Source organism: Centroberyx affinis, unplaced genomic scaffold (assembly GCF_046629955.1).
Source record: "Centroberyx affinis isolate AG114_WGS23_722 - 3 ecotype Tasmania unplaced genomic scaffold, CSIRO-AGI_Caff_v1 ptg003428l_1, whole genome shotgun sequence".
In the NCBI taxonomy this organism is placed as follows: domain Eukaryota; kingdom Metazoa; phylum Chordata; class Actinopteri; order Beryciformes; family Berycidae; genus Centroberyx; species Centroberyx affinis.
In genome coordinates this window covers 632,410-654,043 of record NW_027281401.1, presented here as the reverse complement: position 1 = coordinate 654,043, position 21,634 = coordinate 632,410, and the positions used below count along the sequence as shown (strand labels likewise).

Below are 21,634 nucleotides of genomic sequence, written 5' to 3'. Positions count from 1 at the left end.
CAATATGTAAAAAGACAAGATATAATCAATATCATTGTCATATTTTTCTGGATCTTTGCAGCACTACCGTCTTGTCTGATGTCTGCACATTAATGGGAGTATTTTTTTTTTTAAATGCCATCATCTTTCATATCAATGTTTGAGCTTCAGTTTACCAAAGTCTGGTCTGCGACAACACAGGAAAACAATATTGCCGCTTTAGTTTTCACAAGCAGCGAATCTACTTTTTTTTTTGCAAATACCTTCAATTCAGGCCATTCAGAGCCAGAGACTCCTCACCCGTATGTCCAACTCTCCACTGGCATTTATGCTCCTTCCAATAGTTATTACTGAATTTAATTGATGGAAAAGAGGTTTTCATACTAAGGGGTCAAGCTGCCTGATTATCACTGTTCAAGCCTGCTTCTTTGGGGCATTTAATGGATACACATTAAAGACTTCTTAGCCGCACACCACTTAAAGCCATTCTTCTAAAAACACATTTATTTCTCCCAAAGGGCAAAGGCTCATCTTTCAGCAGTATTTACATCATACAGTACAAGTTCATTATCTGTACAATTCCCTCAGGACACCCAGAAAGAAGTGAAAGTCAAACCGCAAAGTGGTCAAATCATACAGAGGATAACAAAAACCAAATGGACATGAAAAATTAGACAAAAGAGGCGAGTTTCCCTGGCACAAGATAAGCTTCACTCTAGACTAAAAAAACAAAGGCTAAGCCTGGGTCAGGGAAAGAGCCCCAACAACAATCAATTAATTAAAAAATTAAATAATGCAAGAGAGGTTATGAAATGACAAGGTTCCAGTTCACACTTGGTGATTGTGAGCATTAACACCATTAGAGTACCATTACAGTACCATTTACGTACCATTAGACATTGTATTGTTTGGAAATGTTTATCATTTGTAAACAGAGGGAGATGAGTTCTCTCCAGCCGTAGAGACTGAGGATGTTGAAGTGATGGGGATACCACAGGATCAGACCGCACACAGCTGTGCAGGTTTGTGATCCTCAACCTTTTATTGTGTGGTGTTTGAGGAATGTTACCATGGAATGGATGGTCCAGCCTGTCCAGCACCACGTCCCAATGACTCCTCTCTCTTCCCAGACTGGTGCTAATGACACATACACACACACACACACACGCACACACACATCTCAAACAAGCACATTCATCCACACACACACACACGCAAAAACTCTTGCTCTCTCACTCACACGACTTCAAAATTAGAAGTCTCTCTCTCACACACACACACTGCAAACAAGCCCACACATCCACATGTGCATGCACAGATGTACATGCTCTTTCTCTTCTTCACACATACACAAATATACACACACACACACACACACACACACAGCTTCAAATTCAGGCACACAAGAGCCTCATAGGTTTGTCTCATCCCATGTGGGGTCATTCATGCTCTTCAACACCCTCCTCACAGCCTTTTCCAGATCCTTTCTTGCTCTCTGTTCTTCTTCTAGTGACCTCTTCATCTTCTTATTGTCCTGTGGTGGAATACAATCAAATAATTAATGGTGTAGTAAAACAGATTTAAAGATGGCATCCAATCATCTATGTGTCAACTCAAAATGAGGTGACAGTAACATCACCCAAAACAATCAAAATAGTCAGCAAGTAACAAAGTTGTTTTTTACGAAAAATCCCATCTTTCACACCTCTAAGTGGCTGGAGGAGCTAATGCAAGAGACAGTCACACAAAGGAGAGAACAGTTCTTATTGTAAACTCATTGCTTGAAACAGAAGAGATCTTTTCAAATTACTAGAATTCCAGTCAGCGAACTTTTACATTTTGCTTCATTTATTGTGTTGGATCAGATAATTAGACCAGATTTCTTTAACTGAGAGCCACATATCAGGTATAAAACACCATCATGGCCCATCATGAAACATCTCAAACATTCACCTGTTTTAACTCCTGGACCTCATCCCTCAGGGCGTAGACCACATCCACCAGGCTCCTTTAAGATAACAAAGAAGTAGTGGCATCACTAAACCAAAAGCAGCTGGTATTCCTGTAATCATCCTGTTAGGGTTGGGACTGATAAGTAACTTTTTACCTAAAAGGATAAAGAAGCTGGGAATCGGACCAAAGGAGAAGAGGGAGATGGAGGTTTATTGTCTTACTTCTCTTCCGCTGCACTTTGTCCGTTGCGACTGGGATCCTCCACTCTGACTTTCTCCTCACCGGGGATGATCACCTGCAGCCCTGTTTCCCTGCGCGGCCCTGTTTCAAAACAAAAGAGCGCCCATCGGTTGGTACTTTGCTTGGTCTCACCCTGCAGGAAGACGACTCAGTACCCAATCACCTTCAGTAATGACTCATAGTTGGTGCTTCTTGATTGGAGGGATTGACAGAACCAAAGAGAGGGCATAAAACACCAGACTTGGGAGGGGTAGTGTGTTAGTCATGCACAGACTGGATATCAGAGAAGACGAAACAGAGGAAAGTAAAAAGAAAATGAGAGGCTGTGGAGAGATCTTGCAGAAAAGACTGATCCATTCATCCATACGCAATACAATCAACTGTATTTTTTTAAATGAATGAGAACTCTCACTCTGCACCATCTTCCCCAAATAAAAGCACACTCTTGATCACACCAAACACAATCAGTTCTGCAATTCTGACAAACCACCAGAATGCCAGTGTCTACCAAATGACAGATTTATTCAAAACTCATAATACAGCGTTTGGGACTCGTATACTTCAGCAGTGTAGAACAAATACTCTGAAGGCGCTGTTCGTAGATAAGACATGGTCACATGTGTGAATTGAATACAGCATTAGAGCACACAGAGGACAACGTTGGTCAAAGACAGTTAGTCTCTTCACCCTGCCTGTCCCGAGTTTGACTTAGTTTGCTTCTTAAACCACAGAATACACCTGTCACAAAGTATAGCACATGACATGAGGACAGTCATATTCTTAGCGCAAATACTCAGAGAATGTCTGTTAGGATTTTTTTTCTTGCTCCATGACAACCAGTATTTACAGAAAGGGAGACTATGTGCTCTTTATATTTGAAGTCCACCCTGACAGTATTCTGAGGTTGAATGAATAGTTCACAGAAATGATCCCGTACAATCACGGTCTCTCTTTTTTTGTTTTTTTCAATGTTCGCAGAACACTGAAGGCGAGCATTTACACTACGAATGAGCATTTACTTTACAGTAACACTGAATACTGAAGTCTACCTTTAGGACTATATCATACACACTCTAGGAAGACAACAAAAAGTACAGAATTTAACAGATTCTATTCCCCCCACCCACTGACCCATTACACGATTGTGCAAAATAATTCAAACACTTGATGTTATAGTTTCAGTGTAAACCTTGATACAGCTCAATAAAATGTAAAGAGAAATCAAATATTATTCCAGGGATCATTTTGTAATCATTTTGTAAACATTGACATACAGAATAAAATATAAATAAAAAACGAGTCTGTATACAAAATAATGAACACAATAAAGAAATCATTTCAGAAACATGTAAATAACATGGACCAATATATTCCATATGTCACTCACATAATTGTAAGAGGAGATAGATTCTAAATGGATGCCAACCTGTGGTTTTTATACCAATATTGGAAAAATACTTCTTCATAAAAATAGTTATTAATGCAAGAGATAGCGTGGGAAGCCTCACAAGCCAGACGACACAAAGTCGTGTCTGCCTCAGGAGGCTGTAGCATAGGTGCTAGTTTGTTGTGGCGCAAGGGATGTTTGCTTGTTTTTGAGGCTACACTAACCTTGTCAATTTATCTATTTGTCAGACCCTGGCAATTGCTATACCTCTGCTAGCAGTATACATTTCTTATAGAACAAAGGCATTCAATTCGTACCACAGGACCAAATTTGACTGTAGCTCTTGGTGTACAGTTAGAACAGGAGAACATTTCCAACAAGCCAGTTTTTCAGTGTATGTGTAATTCCCTGGCTTTAAATGAATAATTTTTTCCCTGTTGAGGCGTTAACTTGAGATGCATAACAAAACGAAAAACATAACATAAATGTAACCCTGTAGACCCACTGACTGATCGCAACATTACTGGATCTAAGATTTTGAAGATCAGGCTTTAATGGATTATGTTTAGGAGGCTACACATTACATAAACTTATCTAAATACATGACTTATATTCACCATCCTCAAGTCAGTAGCTTTTATCCAGTCTGTGGACATTTGACTAGAGAGGTAACTGTGTAACAATTTCTTCTTCCTGTAGCAGCTACATCAGAGCATGGATGGTGTTTCATATTGCATTAAACTTGGAGAGGACTGCTAATGTTCTGTTTCTGGTCATGTGCTGTGTTAAATTCAAATCCTGCTTTGGGCTGGCAAAATAAATACAGATCAACATTATGAAAAAAAAATAGATATAAAAAATCAACATTGGATAAAATGTTAAGAATGTCAATATTACATTTGCATACTGCTATATTATCTGACAGCAGGAGCATACGTATGTGCGTGCCTCTGTGTGTGCGTGTGTGTGTGTATGTGTGTATCTGTGCTATGTTTGAGCATACATACTTTAGAAACAGACATACTGGACAGAAGTAGTACATGGTAAATAGAATACACTCCTTCCTGAATCACATCTGAATATCAGACAGGAAAAGCTCAGTCCCCATCTCTCCCTCCCCAGATTCTCCCCCCCTCCCCACTAACCCACTCTAGCATCCCTGTACTCTCTGCTAAGAGAGTCCCCACATTTAAGGTCAAACAAGGGGAGTGGGCACATTCAAGATAAATAAACAAACATTACCAAACACTTACTGCATGACAACTACGGAAAGAGAGGAGGCACATAAAAGGGAAAGTGGTCAAGGCAACAGGGAGATACTTATTAAAACATCTTCAAACTGTCAAAAATAAATAAACCAAATAAGTTAAGAAACAAAAAAAATGAACAAATTTATAATAAAAAATAAATAACATAAATAAATAAAAAAAAACGTCTTAATCTAGTTTCTTTCAATACACCGAAGGTTAAGAGGTAAGCGCGCTGTATGTTGTGTTACAGTACAGCGCGGCAGTAAGTTCTTTGAGCAGAAGTTTAGTTTAGTTCTGGTGAGAGATGCAGCTCTTACGCGACACTGAGCCCATCCTGTAACTGTGGGTGGTCCAGATGGAGTCATAGTCGGAGTCCTCCGAAAGGTCAGAGGTCACCTCTGGCCGCGACACGCTGCTACGGCGGCCTGGAGAGTCCACACAGGACCGGTCCACATCGGCCAGCACGTGGTTATGCATCAGGTCAGTGCCTTGCCAGGCTGGTTGGAGCAGGACAAGTCGAGGGTGGCATATAGGGGTGTATGGGGGGTAAGGAGGGGGTGGGTGGGGGCATGTGCATGTACGGTATGAGGAGGAAACGGTGGATGAGGGTAGGGGGAGTGACAGCATACGCAACACGTGACAACAAGAGTCAAATCATAAGACCAATGACAGATGCAGGATGGGATGATGGATCAAATCATAATACATGGACAAAATTATAGTCCAACAACACACAGTATGGGGAGAACCAAAATAAAAATGATGAAATAAGAGAAAGAGGGGAACCAAAGTCAAGGTAAACCAGAGCAATGCCAAAGAGTGAGGAGTGGAGGAGAGACAGACAGGAGGAGAAGATACTGTTAGAAGGATCAGTTCAGAATACCAGTGTTAAAGAAAGACACTGAATAATAGAATACAGATATAGCAGCAACAAAGACGGCAAGCTCCAACATGAATCCCTGTTCATTTGTGCATGTACAAGTGTGATTGTGTGTTTTCTTACTGGAGTTGAGGGTCTGCCTGGTTTTGGCACTGGTGCAGTATGCCTCGATAACTTTTAGGATCTGGGCGTCCTCCTCCAGGGCAGCCGTACCTGAAGAGGAGAGGAGGCAAAGGGGAAAAATGAATTAAAAAACTAGCTTCAAAACTTGCTTCAAATGTCTCTGTACCCTTTTCACTCTATCCCTCAAACAGCTGTAATGTGTATGTGGGTGGGTAATGTATGTTTGCACAAAAAAGAAGATATCACACATCATCTGCATATATTGACCTGAAACATAAATTCACATTTAGATGCATTTGAGTTCAGCTATAAACATTCAAACCACTGGATGTAATGAGGGAAGATGTAAAACGTACTCTTCCTCAAAGCAAACTCCTCCTCAGACTGTTTCCTCTCAGGCTTGCGTTTGGGGAGGAGTTTCTTCACACTCTTAGGACTTTTACTAAGATCCTGCACAGGGAGGGCAGAGAAAAGGAGAAGATTATATGATGATTAGAAAATCTGTCGGAGAGAACACATGAAGATGTGACTACACACAGACACGGTCCCTCACCTCCTTGTAGCAGAGGGCGGCAGAGGGCCGTAGAGGGGGCGCAGGCCGCAGGCAGCTCAGGCTCCAGGGTTTGGGGGTGTTGGGGGGCTCCAATGGGCCCCACATCATGGTGCTGTGAGAGGTTCCATGGGAAGAGGGGTGGGGCAGGGTGTGGTAGGCGGGGGCCACTGTCATGGCCCGCCCCTCAGCATGCCGGGACGGAGTCAGAGGGTGAGATGGGAGCTGTGGAAGCAGAGGATAGGGCCTATGTAATAATATATTTTATAAAATGGATGGTTCTGGTCCTCTGTTGACTGAGTCACGTTTGAAGCCATTATAAAATACTTCATAAACACACAAATGTAACCACATGACAATTTACTTAAAAAGTATATTATAGTATATACAGTATGTATATTGCTTAGCTAGTATCAGAAATATACATAGTGTATACACCACAGTGAGACTACATCAATGAAAAGCATTATCTACTGTGTGTGGGTGTGTGATCATTTGCTCCTGACCGTGTGGCAGGGCACGGCGAGTGGCTTGTGGCTGGGTGCTGTGGCTGTGGTGTGTTTGGTCTGTCTGGTCAGGTGTTCCACCCAGTCCTGCAGGTCCTGCTGGTTGTTACAAACCACCTGCACACGCTCAAACATTGAGCCTGCAGAGACAGACACAATGTACAATGCATTACACATAAATTAATACAGAATTAAGTAGAAAACCTTCTACATGGGCCGGGACCCTTACCGTTGAGCTCAAAGGCATTTTTATGGGCTTCACAATCTTCCAGTTTGGTCACTATCATGCTGGCCAGGGGCAGCTTCCCCTGAAGAGGGAAATCATCATCAGTATCAAGACCACAAAAAAGACCATGTACCAGTACCAGTATATTAGAGATTAAACTCTGGAGGAAGGGTCAGAAAGGAACTTTCAATTGCGGTTGTAGGAGAAAGTGTTTAGTCTGACCTGGAATATGAAGCCACTCATCCTGGGGCTAGCAGACAACATGAGGAGGACATGGGGGAAGAGCATGAGGTAACGCTCACACTTCTCCTGAGGAGAAGGAGGGGGTGGAGAGAAACAGAGATACAAAAAAGAGAAAAGAAAGGTAGAGAGAAAGGGAGAGAGTGACCACAAGAAAATGAGAGCGCGTGAGAGAGAAAGAGACTTGTGTAATCCAATTTGCATATAACCCTTCAACTCTGGCAACATTCAAATAACTTCTAAGATGCCATTTCAGACAATGCATGAAGCACCTAAAAAGCTGAAAAACTAGACTTTCAATCTTTTAATAGAAAACTCTGTCCAAAGTGAGGTACTATTTAGCCATAATGGAGAATTGTGTGTGAGAAAGATGCCACAATCAAGAGTCACAGGTGCTGTGCAGTCATAATCAAAGTTATTCAGACTGTTGTCATAATCAAAAACACTTTCTGTCACAATGGAGGAGTCTGTCCACTGGAGATGCCACAATCAAGAGATGTGTTTGAAGAAAAGTGCTGTTCAGTCACAATAGGGAACACTAACTGTGAGTTATGTCATAATGAAGGAATCCTATGGATGTGATATGAAAAGTCTGTCTGCAGGAAGGTGGGGCTATGCCAGAGGTTTCTGACAAGGAATATGTATGACATCACACTAATGATTTCTGGGTTGATCACTTTCATTTATGCTATCTGTATTACTTAATTGATTCAATTCAGTGGTTTTCAACCACTGGGCCAAGGCATTTGTGTGCTGTGAAGTGACCTCGGGTGTGCTTTAACATGTTAAAACAGTAACTTAAAATCTATAGAAATTGCCTGTGATCATACTTTTTGTCCCTCAAAATTACTCAACTTTGATCTTTGGCCAACAGTTCTTAACATTTGGGATATATCCCCTTGTTTGATTTTCATGACCTTGATGTGATGTTTCTCAGAAATGAATAATAACTTATGCCTTGGAAGAGAGAGTTTAGCATAGATGTGCTACAGCATTAGAAACATTATTACTCTTGTAATAAATAGCATGAATTAGTTATATTAGTAGTAATGATACTATGATTTATGCATTTTGATGTTACATTTACAATAAGGCACCTCTCTGATTCTCTGATTAAGAGCTATAATAGTAAGGGCCCAACTAAGAGAAAAGTGATGTGCAGGTGGAGGAGGAGGTGGATGCTGCTTGTACCTCTGCCCCAGGACTGTGGACCATGGCCTGGCTCATGTAGAGCACAGAGCCCAGGGTCCTGATGTCATCTCCCTCCCACAGCCGGATGGACTCAGTGAGAATCTGCAGCTCCAGCTCCTTACGCTTCCGCACCTCCTGACACTGAGCCTGGCACATTGGAAACAAACAGACAACTGTTAAAGACCTGCTACTGATTGACATAAATTAGATCACATGCTAGTTTTGCCTGGAGAGGAAGCGTGACAAGTGTGTTTGGCTTACAGACAGATTTTTGAAAGATGCCATGCACTTCTGAATGTCTGGCCTGTCAGAATGACTCTCCTGAAAGGAAAGAAACATATGTCAGTTACTGAACGCAGAACCTAACACAACATGTTTAGACAGACGTGCACACACAGAGATACACACACACACACACACACACACATACACATACACACACATACACACACACCTCCATGTGCCTCTCCAGCTCTTTTAGTAAAGTGGGGTATTTGTCAAGCCTCATGAAGGGTTTGCTGAGGCCTGTGGTCAGGGTGAGGATCCCAGGACTGACTGCACCCCTCCCTTCCATAAACTCCCCCAATGCCTCACTACAAGAGCAGAGAGGGGGGGAGAGGGAGAGAGAGAGAGAGAGAGAGAGAGAGAGAGAGAGAGAGAGACAGAGAGAGAGAGAGAGAGAGAGAGAGAGAGAGAAAGAGAGAGAGAGAGAGAGAAAGAAAGAGGGAGAGAGAGAGACTTGATTAATTCACTTTGCTTATCATCCTTCAACGGGCCTCTAAGATGCAGTTTCAGGCATACTTGTACAGACATAGAGGGAAGGTCTAGTACAATTTGATATGTCAGGCAAGTGCTGTTCAATTAAAATGGTAAATATGGTGTCATAGTGATATTATAATGACATGTTCTCTCTGCAAAAAGGTGCTGCTCTGCCATCATGGAGTATTCTGTTTGAGAGTGGTGTTACGATGTCATAATGAGTTCTGTCCTAACAAAGGTACTGTTCAGTCATGATGGAGAGCTATGCTGAGAGTGAGGTCATAATCAAGAGGGAGTGTCAAGTCAGGGTTCTGTATGCATTAGTAGAGTATAAATTACAGCATGAATGCTTCATCTGCTGTCATAAGCTGTAAACACTTCTCTTCCAAGAAGTACCTCAGGTCACCCTCTCCCCACTGAATGTGATATCCCCTCTCCCATATCTTCTTCCTGCACTCACTCGAACTTGCTCTCATCCTTTTGACCTCCTTGGGGTATGTTCAATCTCAATCTCTTTATGGTGTGTTCACAATATTCTGCATTCTGTAGAAAAAATGCTGCCTCAACTGCACAACACAGCCAATGTTTTCCCATACTGACTCTCTATGATCAGGTTAACAACTACTATCACATATTCCACTGGTACTTTCTCCATTTTCATTCTAGTTGTCGTAAACTATCTGCTGCCTGTGTAGCATTAAACCCTGCCTCTTCTTCCTTGTGATTGGCTGGCTCCCAAAAATGTTGTCACTTCATTTGTGCTTCCCTTACAAGTTTAACTTTTCTCAACTTTAGAAAGCACTGCACTCTGCCTAAAAAGAAGAGAGGCTTTTTTCAAAGTGGCTGCTTTCCAGTTGCCTTGTGGCCCCCCCTTTACTTTAATGTAAAATAAAGGCGGAGATAGTTAGAAAATTGGAACTGTATGAACACAGCGTGTGCGTGATAGTGTAAAATCTACATGAATGTAGGTGGTAGGTCTCAGCTTACCTGTGCTGGGTGAGCACATTAACTGCAGAGGGGTGGTTGGAGCAGTAACCCACATAAAGAGCCTTCATCTGTGGCATGAGGTTGAGGAAGAAGCCGCCTACCCTTTGCTGGCTCTCCGGAAGCCTAAGAACAAAAAATGAGAGTGGCTGGTGAAAATAGATCAAATCATACACTGACAAAGAAGAACAATAAAATAGAGTGGAACTGAGAGTGTATAGGGCTAAGTCTAATAAAAAAAAACGGATGATGGTTTGGTCTGTGGTATTCTGCATTGTCTCAATTCCATGTTTAACTGCTGTTTCTGCAAAACTGAAAACATTGGACCTTAACTAAAGAAAGTCTAAACACACAATGATGTAGTACCACAGCCAAACACTAGATGTCCCTATGCATATTATGAGACAGCGAGGATGCTGCTGCAGTAGGTCTGTGTGTTGGGAGGGACTTACTTGGTGCACTCCTCCAGTGATTGGACAAGCATCTGCTGGAAGGTGCTGATCTCCTCCAGGTTCCCCAGAATCAGAGCCACATCTGAACTGGTCAGTCTGGGAGAGAAAGCGCAGGAACAGAAAAACAATGAGGACAACAAGAGAAATGACTCAAGGATGCTGTTGATGGCTCATTAAATTCAGTGACATGTTGACTCCTTTCAAGATTAACCAAAGTATTCAAACCAGCTTTGCTGTTTTGGAAAAGTACACAAATCTGACTGATCCAGAGTTATGTCATACAGCACTCATACAAAAATTATCCGCTTCTTCTTTGCCAACTTGATCGGTAAGTGAGTCCTACTTGTCTGTGCTCTGAAGAGATCGCAGGTAGTTGGTCAGGAGGCTCTGAAGGTCCTTGGAATACTCTGTCTCCGTTTCTAGAATATTCTGCAACACCTACAAATAAAAGAAAAAATGTTTGTTTTTTTTAAATACAGCTTCTGTAGATTTTCTGTAGATTTATAGAAGTCTTGGTATATCATCTCCAATTCAGGGAACATTTTTTTATTACAGTTGCTTTCAGAGACAAGACCGTGGTTTATTTCATGAGCTAACAAATTTTGAACATACATTTCTGAAAAAAAATATCACAATATTAGCTCAGTCTCCTTAATAGAATGAAAGCTACAAGTCACTGTCCACCATGGTCTATGGGTATTTGGGTATCAACTTAGCCCTTTGTAGGAGTCTAAGTTGGTGCGAAAATTAAACAGGAACAACGGGCAATTAACATCTTTTAGCTTCTATATGATTACAATAATTACTCAAGCAACCCAGAGACACCTTAAGAGTCTGTAAACAAAGCACACTCCACTCAAAAGCCACTCCCTTGTATTGGAGACATGGTGTGTAGCAAAAATCCCTGGATTGGGGCGTCCAGGGATTTTCCTGTGACAAAAGAAAACAACTCTTGTTTCTGCCATCCACGTAAGGGCTTATCTCTTTGGGACACCACTAAATAATATTAACACCACAGTAAGTTGTGTGAAAGACTGGTAGATACTGATATTTTTGGATCAAAGCAGCTGACAGTTGATATTTTGTGCTGATATTCAATATTTTTTAAATTTGACGATTCTCAAGCCAAAGATATCCCCAAAAATCACAAACATTCAGTGTTTTCCCCAGAATTTTATTCTCTGCTGAGAAAATCCTCAGAAATGACACTTAGACCATGGGACACAAAAACTCTTCCCTGAACACAGGAGATCAATAACAATAACAGTAACATATTAATGCATATTTATCTGATCAAAATGTCACATTAGAATTGAGGTTAAGGCCTTCCCATTGATATCCAGTGTAATATTGATTACACTTTAACATCAGTATCGGTAATATTGGTGTAACACTACTTTTAATAGTTACCTAGAGTCAACCATGAGTACCAAGTAAACAGATACTATCAAACTTTCAAAAAACAGTAGTCATCCCAGATTTTTTGGAGCGATCTGCCAAACACTGAAAGACACACCCTAGACTGTGACTGCTCCTGCAGTGACAGAATGAGACCTGCCCCAGCAGCCACAGCTTTATAAAAACAAACCACACCTGCCTTCAGCTACTACAAGACTTTGAGAAGTAGTTAGAGAACATTTTAGAAAAGAGAGGAGAGAAAGTATGTCAGAGATTTGTTGAGAGAGAGAGCTGTTGGATAAAAAAGATGTGAGGGGCATAAAGACCACATTGATTTTCCTGGTATGCTGTGCAGTTACTTGCAGGTAGCTCTCTGGAGCATAAACGGACATTAAACGCAAGAAGAAACAGAAACAGACACAGAGAACTAGGAAATGGTCCTTGGGAGAAAGGCACTGAAGGTCAACAACATAATAAGTGATGTCTACTTTTAAAAAGAACATAGCCAGAAACATTAAACTGCAACACTAGGGAAGAGAAGGAAAGAGGGAGAGAGAGGTAAGGCGGCAAAAAAGAAATGGCGAGACAGCTGATTTCAGATTTCTGGTGTCCTTACCAAGTTATAGTATGTCTTGCTGATTGCAGTGGTGTCAAAGCCTTTAGGTGGGCTCTTAAGGGTTCCAGACTTAGGGGACACTTGCTTGTCTGTCAGATAAAAGAAGCAAAGTCATCTATTACAAATTTCTCCATCTTAAGTTTTATTGTGTGACACATGAAAAACATTAACAATTCCTCACACTGTTGAGGCTTAATTAATTTAGGCTTAAAAGAGAAAATGGACCAATGGGTCAACAGACACAGAGTCTGTTGAAATGTTTTTGTTCCTCTGCTACTATTGGAGTAGATTTTGGTTGGGTAGGATGCATGGCTTGTTTAAGTAAAGTTTTATCTCATTTTGCTGTGCAGTGTTAATCTCTGTGGGGCTTTAATCATTCATGCCAGCTTCCAGGGTCTCATCAGTGACCCTTGTCATACAAATCAGTTTCAACCCAATTAACCCACACCACCGGTCAAAATCATTAGCCATATTTTAAAAATTGACTGTTAGCCAGTGTGTTTTAGGGAAGACTTTGTTTATTTCACTTAAGTTAATAAACAATTAATTGAAGTAATTATTGTTCATTGTCCATTCTTTAAAAAAATACATATGGATCTAAACAATTGATATTAACGTCCAATTTGGATAATCAAGTATTCAACTACTCGTGTCCTTCCCTAGTCATCCCTCCTCTCTAATGTGATACTTTATTGATCTCAATTCACTCCACAGGGAGGTCAGAGGTCAGGCTCAGATACAGAACAGCACCCCTGGTGCTGGTAGGGATTCAGTGTCTTTCTCAAGGACACTTCAGCAGGGCCGATGCTTACTGACACAGGAGCTTGAACCTGGGTCCTCCCACTGAAGGGTGATCTCCCCTCTCTCAATGCCTCCCAAGCACAATCTACCCCTGCCCAAAACCATTCCCCTCACTGAAATTTCTTAAGAGCTGAACTGCTGCCCAGAGGTAGTATGGGTACCCACCACAGCCTTTGACCTCACGGACATAGTTGCTAGGGAACCAGCCAGTCTTGCCATTGAGCATTCCTTCCCACCAGCCGCCCTCCTCCTGGCGAGTCACGTTGATGATTTCACCCTTGCTGAAGGTGAGCTCATCTTCATTAGTCTGCTGGAAGTTGAAGCGTGCCTTCACCAGCAGCTGCTGTCCACTGTTCTCTGACATGTCCTGAGAAAGGAGGTAAGGATGCCACCGAGCAGGAAAAGGAGCAAGAGGAAAAATTAGGGTAGAAACAGACATTGTGAGACCAGGACATGACGGAGAGACAAGAGCCATAAAATGGAAGAGATGTGTAGTCAATAGGAAGACAAGAATCAATAGGAAGGGTTTAATTTTCAAACGCATTAGGCTTCATCCATTTTGTGAAAACAATTGTTGCCTGACATTCATTACTCATTATTTCTATCCCTCAGAGATGTTACTATTTTGCAAGCAAAAGCCTGAGATAGCTGAAACATCTGTACTATTTTAAAATGAGTTTTGCTCTGATGCCAAGAATCCTTTTGTACGAGTAGATGATACATTTCACAGATCGCAGACATGTCATTTTAGGAAGTAACTCTTCACGTATTCTTCAGTGACTGTAATCCTGACTATATTGCAGACATTTGCATACGCTGAATTGTTGTGCTGTAATGCTGAGCGTGAGCCTTACCAGACTGCGGAACTGGTTTTGCAGCAGCTTGGAGGATCTGCCCAGTGAGGACTGGGAGGACAGCGACTCAAAGGACTTGATGCGGTGGGCTGAAGAGTGGCGCGCACACACAGAATCACTACCCACACCGATATCTGGACAGAGAGGGCAGAATATAAATACACCAAGGCTGACACCCGCAGTCACTGCCCACACATCCGTGATTGCCCCTCACACACATTGCACATATTTTGACTCACCTGCAGTTACTTTGTTCAGAGCCACCAGACTGCTCAGCACCTTTGAGAAGTTCAGTCCCAGCAGCAGGTCACTGGCCTCGAACGGCTGAAGGACAGAGAGAGAGAGAGAGAGACAGAAAGAGGGAGGACATCAGCGTGTGTGCCAAAAAGTCATTGGCAAGCGCATTTCCCCTCTAAAAATCATTACTAATTCCACAGTGTAGCAGGGCTGTGTCATCACTTGGCCATAATGCCAGCGCAGAGCAGCCAATCGATAATTCTTGTTATCTTGACTGAAGCCGTGGGCGAAACACACTGATAGATCAACAGACACACAGATCTGTGGATGGTAGGGTGAAATATGTGTATCACAAAAGCCACTGACTGTAGCGGATGCTGAGGTCCCCCGTCTATCTGATAGGCACCAAGAGCAGTAACTGTGGTAAATGTATGTGGTATGCCAGCCTGACTTTCAGTGGCCTGTTAGTTAATATGAATGGCAGCGATTATAACTCCGTTGATGACTGTAGTTGTCTTCTTTCTCTTCACGTATAACGGCTTCACTGATTGGTTACTCTCGGTCCAGTGCTATTGAGGGTGAGCGACTGTGAGATATGCGAGTGTGAGTATGAGACTGTGAGTCCCTTTCATCTTCCGCTCTGATTACAGATATGCCCTGGGGATATATGGGCATGTGTGTGTTCGCAAGAGTGTGTGTGTGTGTGTGTGTGTGTGTGTACATGGGATGTCCTGGTTCAAAAGAAACAGTCCACTGCTATATCCCTCCAGGACTCCTTGAAGTCAGACTGTCCTTGGTGAGCATTCATGTGAAAGCATCCTCTTTCTTGCCACTCTGTACTGTCACTGGGACTCAGACTATTACTAAGCCCAAAGGATAGGTGCACTCTACTTTCTTCCTTCCTCATTTCCTTCACTCGCTGCAAAATTTGAACTCTTCTACCACCCTTGAAGTCATCCTAACAGGTTCTCCATTAGAAGCAAATTATCCAACTTCACAGTGAAACATGATGAATGATGTGACATTAAACATTCATGAGAGCAGATAATGAACATGGCCAAGATACCAAGCTGAGACATGTCTGCTAGGCTTCAGCATCACAGTCAGGTAATGATCCCTCAGAGCTGACTGACACAATAACACAACACCTCCAGTGACTCAGCAAGCTGCAACAAGATGGCACACTGCTACAACACTTATCATGAATGAGGAAATTAGTGTTTACAGGTGCAGAGTATTCCAAGTACTTGCTCGTATGGCCATATTTAGCATGACGTGTGTACACTATATGCATCTTCTTATTACGATCACAAATATCCCTGTATACATGAATAAACAGGATACTCTTCAATATTACCATGGACACAGAACTTACATACCAAAATCAAAATGGGATAAATTGTTTACATGTGTCAGTGTCCCAGTTAATATTAAGTTCTCCCAGCATTCAAATTTGGGCTATATAAGCTTACCCCATCTAGCGTAAATGGAATACGGTTACATATAACAATTAGAGAGAATACTTAACTATATTGAATAATATTAGAATATTAATGCTTATGTGAACCCACTCGTAGTTATTGTCCACCATAACATAGAGTACAGAGGCTAAGAATACAGAAGTCTACTGCAGCAGTTTTAACACCCAATCAGTGGTTTGACTTTTGATGGCAAAGGTTTCAGACCCTTCCACCAATCGAGACAGATGGATCAGTGATTGCTCCCTGGGTATACAGAGGGATAGGTTACTATTCCAGAGGGGTCGTGGGAACTCTGAGGATCACTTCCTGTGGTCAAAGACATTAGGGGTCAAGGGTCAGTAAAAACAGCTGCCTAACTGTCTAACCTGGGCCTGAGTGTCTAAGCTGGAGGAAGTGTCCAAATTCAGATCTGAAAGTGAACGATCCTGACAAAACATTCCAGCTAGACATGCAATGCAGCAAGACTAGGTTGTGATCAGCCAAACATCCAGCTTACACACGTTAAAAAGAGGCAGGTCAGCACTGCAAAGGCGCTCTCTCTGCCTGTCCATCCGTCCGTCTGTCTCTTTTCATATAAGCAGACCCACTGCTCTAATCTGCAGCCCCAGCTACCTGGGGTCAGAGCCAGCAGTGCTTTGGGCTCTGGAGAAGATCCATCACTGCCATGCTCTACAGATGGTGAGCGGGAGGGCTGCCATGTCCCAAACTACTGTAATCCTGCTCTGCCCAATTCACTCATAGAATCATACATTTGCACACGCTCTCTCACACGCAAGCTTAGGGGAAGACGAGGAAATGGTGACAGTATTAAGACTGCTGTCTGAAGTATCTCCTCCAGTTCAGACATGGGCCATCACCACATAAAGGAGTGATTATGGTGGGGACATGCTCATACCAAAGAGAGAGAGGGGGGATGGGGGGGGTACACAGTGAAAGAAGAGGGGGGTCAATAATAGAATGTACAGATTTGGAATATTTGGTATCAACAACCCTGCCAATTATTGCTCAACGCCGTTGCCAAAGCACATTTCTGGTGAGCCAAAACAAACTGAATCATTTTCCAATAAAATCACAAAGAGGTAGGAGTCTTTTGATGCCCTGGCATTTCAGCTGCATATAACTAATAAAAGGCATGATTCATGCACTCAATATGACAGCGCACCCTCTCACCCCATCTCCACCTCTTCTTCAATGACTGGAGTCTCAGCAGGGAAAGTCAATGCTGAGGAACACTGAGCTGTATTGTTAGATTGGGTTGGTTCAATGACCCCTCTATGTGCTGACCAGCACGTAGCCTTAAATAGTGTGCTGTCCTCAATTTGCTTAAGATAGTGGATGTATTCTCACAGTCCTAACTACAACGTAGCCACAGACTTCTAGGGCTTGCAAGGGTGGGGTACTTGATCTAGAGACATGTTTATACCTCACACCTTATAATAAGGCTGTAATTACAATGTGTCCAGTTTACACTAGCTGTTGTTTTACCAATATTTTACAAATTACTGGTGCAGCTAAGAACAATATATGCCCATGCATAAAACTATAGCTTAGATGTAAGTAGCTCTAGATAGATTGTGATATGCTTGTTTAGAGCTACTTACTGTCTAGAGCTACATACATCTAAGCTACAGTTTTATGCATGGACATATTTTGTTCTTAGCTGCACCAGTAGGCTAATTTGTTCTAAACAGAATACAACACAACGGCTAGTGTAAACTGGAGGTGACAATATAATGCCACGCACTAGCCTGAGGACAAAGCTTTGCATTAATTATAGAGCATAAAGTAAGCTACATAAAGGCTATGGTGCTTCCAAACATGTAAATCAGCCCTATTGGGAAATGTGCCTGGCTGAGCTACAACAGTTTAATCAATAGATATTCTTTGAGGTAGCCAAAATGTTACTTTGTATCGCCTATTGACAATATGCCACTGCAGCACTGGACAAACGAGGCTCTCTCAGCCGGGCGATGGGTGATTGTTCTCGGCTCGCAGTTCACACTCCTCCCACTGTCAGGGCTCCGTCCGTCCGCTCCGTGCCCCCATTGTTTATTGTATCAGTGTCTCTACTCAAACATGTAACACAAACTCTACACTTCCCAACGTATTTGTCTGAAATGCGCATGTGTTTGATAAAAACGCCTAAGAACTTAAATATTCGGCACTTACCTCGACGCGAAACGATGTGCAGCCCTTGAGAAACTCCTTTATGTTGCTCAAGCATTCGCCGTCGTTTTTCGGCTCCTGGTAAATCTGAAAGACGGAAACGCTGGTTAGAGATTCCAATTTAAGCTATGGGTCTCTTTTGCTTTTCAGAGTATGGTTAACTGCTTGTTATTTAGGCCTAAAAGTATCTTCTTTGCGACACGCATAGCCTACTACATTCTCTGTTTGCATGGGCTTGCCACACTAGGAGGCTGAACACAAATTCCCAGCAGGGAAGTGGACGAGGCTGTGGTATTGGATCGAGGGAAATGACGTTGACAAATAGGGATCCCCACTGATGTTGTTTTTAGCCTATAGGTTAACTGTTGTTTTTCTAGAAACCTCTCACAATAAAGTGGACAATAGCAGAAATATGAAGGCAAGAATACAGTCAACTAGCTAACTGGAGTGCTGAGATTGCGGTTATAGGCCCTAGTTTTGCAAGAAAAAAAGACAAACTCATTAACCTCCACTGACTGTCATCGACACTATCTTGACTCAGCAATCTTAATTGTGATAAGTTCAGCTTGACCTAAACCGCATCCACCTCTTTCAAATAGGTAATCTTAATAATGAATGCCAAAAACGAAGTGAAGTGTTATGCTTTGCATGACATTGTGGCCATAGTGCTTCAAAGCTGCAGTATCATTTCTGATCAAGGAGGATTGCCTTTAGCTAATTGATAGATGCTTGTTTCCTGCACAAAGGGCACAAATTTGAACCTGGTTTGTTATAGTAATAGTCTACAGTAATTACAAAGGGATTTGATGACAGTGTTGTAACTTTATGCTTACTTGTCACATTTCACATCCTCTCACGCCATTTGGATACAGAAAATGATCATTTCTAGAGTAAATACACATTGGTAGCACATTTGCATGCTACCTGCAGCTGCCAAATAAGTGATTAATGCTACCATTGTTTGTTTGACAGAGTTTTACCATATGGTCCTGAAGCTGCCAAGTTCTGGGAAATCTCATCTCATCATTTATATGCATAGAAAAAAAAATTAAATCCTCCCAAAAACAAGATGGCAGCAAATGTAATATAATTTAGATCAGCAGATCTGCATTAGGCTATATTGGCTGATTTTGTCACACTGTTTTGGATTGCACCCATCAACATAAGGAACCAATCTGCCACGTATTTTCCCTCACCTAAACATGCTCAGAGAAGATCTAGAAATATTTTAGAGACGTTGTTTACACTGTCAATCAACCCACATCAATGCTCTCCCATGTACAAAAAGGTGAAAAATCACTTGGTCTGGTGAAATCAAAGATCACAAAATAAAATGACAATCATATCTAAATCAGGCAAACTGATGAAACTGTCTGCAGTGTAATATAATGCATGGTGTCTAGTCTATACTCAAGCTTCTGAAAGTGGATCATGCAGTCCCAAGCAGAACGCCTCTGTTTTCAAGAAACATTGCCTCCTTTAGGAGAGTGTCTAAACTGGCTGAGGCTATACGTTGACAGACACAGACAACAAATCCTGCGCTGTTTCTTTAAATGGGGAGAGGGTCCATCTATGTCTGTGCGCCTTTGCAGTCAATGGCGGCCCACTCTTATGGTCTGTGTACAGATAGCCAGACATCCTCGGTTGATTGTACAGTGTACGGTGTGTACCAAATACACACACACACACACACACACACAAGCCACATCGTCCTAGATTAAAGAGGAATTTAATACCGTGTGATAAGGGCTTCAAATGTCATAACGCATCCCTATTAGACCTAGGATAAGTCTACATATAGGCTAGCTTAGACCTGCAGTAAAAACACTGAAAACGGGGCCTCCATTATTGAAACCATATAGCCTACTACTGCGTCCTATCAGGTCCTGATCATTTCTGATCAATCCATCTTTTTTTCTTTTGCTGTGATGTTGCCTATTTGCTGGCAAATCAATACGCACTGGAAACAACAACGGCCTTTCTGTTTCACACGCGTAGTGTACTGACATATGTGCAACCATTTGGTGCTGTTTTCCGAGACAATAACCCGGGCTGCCGTGACCTACAAAAGAAATTTCCTCATGGACCACTGGGCAGAGAGAGAAGCCAGACAACAAACCGCGTCGGTGTCACGGTTCTCGGCGGCACGGACGCGCCGACGGGGCGGGCGGTTAATGCGGAGGACAGCGGTGCTGTTGCCCTTACTTTCTCCGTGGAGCCCGGGCTGAGCCGCTCCAGCAATCTACACAAGACCACCCCATCTTTGAGGGAGGTCTGCAGAAATGCTTCAGGATCCGAGATGGTCTTCTTCGGCGATTCCAGCACCCCGAGCGTAATCAACCATGTAACCGTCTGTTCCGCCGAATTCATGGCCAGTCACAACAGATCCTATCCAACGAAGCGGCGGTGTTTGTGTATTTAAATAGCTACTGCCCCGGTTACACCGTCATCTGTGCGTTAAAACAAAAACATAATTAATCCAGAAGGATGCCTGAGATCTCGGAGAGAGAGAAAGAGGCTACGGAGAAAGATCCCTCCTTCCTTCTCCCTCGGGTGGATGCGGGTGACGCCTGGCTTGTGGAAATTCAGCGGGTCTGGTTTCCTCTCTTGTGTGGTGTGTTTTTTTCTCCTCCAACCTGGCAAGCTGTCAAGTGCGGTTCGCTGTGATGCGTTGAGGCAGTGGACTGCATACATGCGCATCGCAGCCGCCAGCCACTCATCCACTGGATGACATCACACAACAGGGACAAGCCAGTCCAACCAGTTGTTGGGGCACTTCCACATTTGTCATGAATAGGCTTTCTCTGGGTGGCTTTGCATAACCTGCTCTGTTATCCGTTTATTATATCCACGCCATAGACTATCTGTTGTTATTGGTGCTATCTACCTACTGTGATGATTTAGATAAGCCTCAATAGGCCTACATGTGTTTTAAAGGGGGAGGCACTGGAATGAAGTGCAAACAAGTCAGCTGCCTGTGCACTAGCCTCACTAATGCTACTGCCTTTAAAGTTTGGGCTATTTTTTAATATATAAATTTGCAGTCATATTAGTAAAGAGCATTCAGGAAATTTCATATACACAGTTGTTAGCACTGATGGTCTGATTTAACCAGAATGAGCCTGAACCTCACTGAAACTCCAACACCACAGTTACATCTCATGGGATAGATCTACCTTAAGATAGCACTCTCCTATCATGTCATATCATATCATATCATGTCATATAATAACACCATAACCTATCATAGCATATCATAACACGTCATATCATATCATATCATATCATGTCATGTCATGTCATGTCACATATCAGTCACACACCTTAGCAGACAAGCCTGCCATGCACTGACACTTGGAAC

At 42.4% G+C, this 21,634-nt stretch overlaps 1 protein-coding gene across 6 annotated transcripts; it reads right to left on the bottom strand.

Moving 5' to 3' along the window:
• Positions 1–493: 493 nt before the first annotated feature.
• Positions 494–20,822, bottom strand: arhgef7a (Rho guanine nucleotide exchange factor (GEF) 7a). 6 transcript variants are annotated; one of them, XM_071539243.1, is made up of 23 exons: positions 20,479–20,822; positions 18,277–18,360; positions 14,629–14,713; positions 14,390–14,523; positions 13,697–13,902; positions 13,625–13,626; positions 12,735–12,823; positions 11,064–11,158; positions 10,721–10,816; positions 10,272–10,394; positions 8,980–9,118; positions 8,787–8,846; positions 8,526–8,672; positions 7,317–7,403; positions 7,098–7,176; positions 6,869–7,008; positions 6,366–6,587; positions 6,169–6,262; positions 5,813–5,902; positions 5,127–5,306; positions 2,154–2,253; positions 1,933–1,987; positions 494–1,513 (listed from the first exon to the last, which is right to left on the bottom strand). In XM_071539243.1, the coding sequence occupies exons 1-23, from the start codon at positions 20,641–20,643 to the stop codon at positions 1,391–1,393; spliced, it is 2,595 nt and encodes an 864-aa protein (XP_071395344.1). In that variant the 5' UTR covers positions 20,644–20,822; the 3' UTR covers positions 494–1,390. The 6 variants fall into 6 exon arrangements, with proteins under 6 accessions (XP_071395344.1, XP_071395342.1, XP_071395343.1 ...); XM_071539241.1 differs by lacking the exon at positions 13,625–13,626 and having other exon boundaries at positions 13,701–13,902; positions 14,366–14,523; XM_071539242.1 differs by lacking the exon at positions 13,625–13,626 and having other exon boundaries at positions 13,701–13,902.
• Between the last annotated feature and the right edge of the window lie 812 nt (positions 20,823–21,634).

What these genes read in the sequence shown, in the direction of transcription:
- arhgef7a (XM_071539241.1), bottom strand. Translation starts at nt 20,643, where the DNA reads ATGAATTCGGCGGAACAGACGGTTACATGGTTGATTACGCTCGGGGTG. An exon ending in TCGCCGTGCCCTGCCACACG is followed by an intron (nt 6,588 to 6,868) that starts GTCAGGAGCAAA and finishes CTGCTTCCACAG; the next exon opens with CTCCCATCTCACCCTCTGAC. An exon ending in GGAGTTTGCTTTGAGGAAGA is followed by an intron (nt 5,903 to 6,168) that starts GTACGTTTTACA and finishes TCTCCTCTTCAG; the next exon opens with GTACGGCTGCCCTGGAGGAG.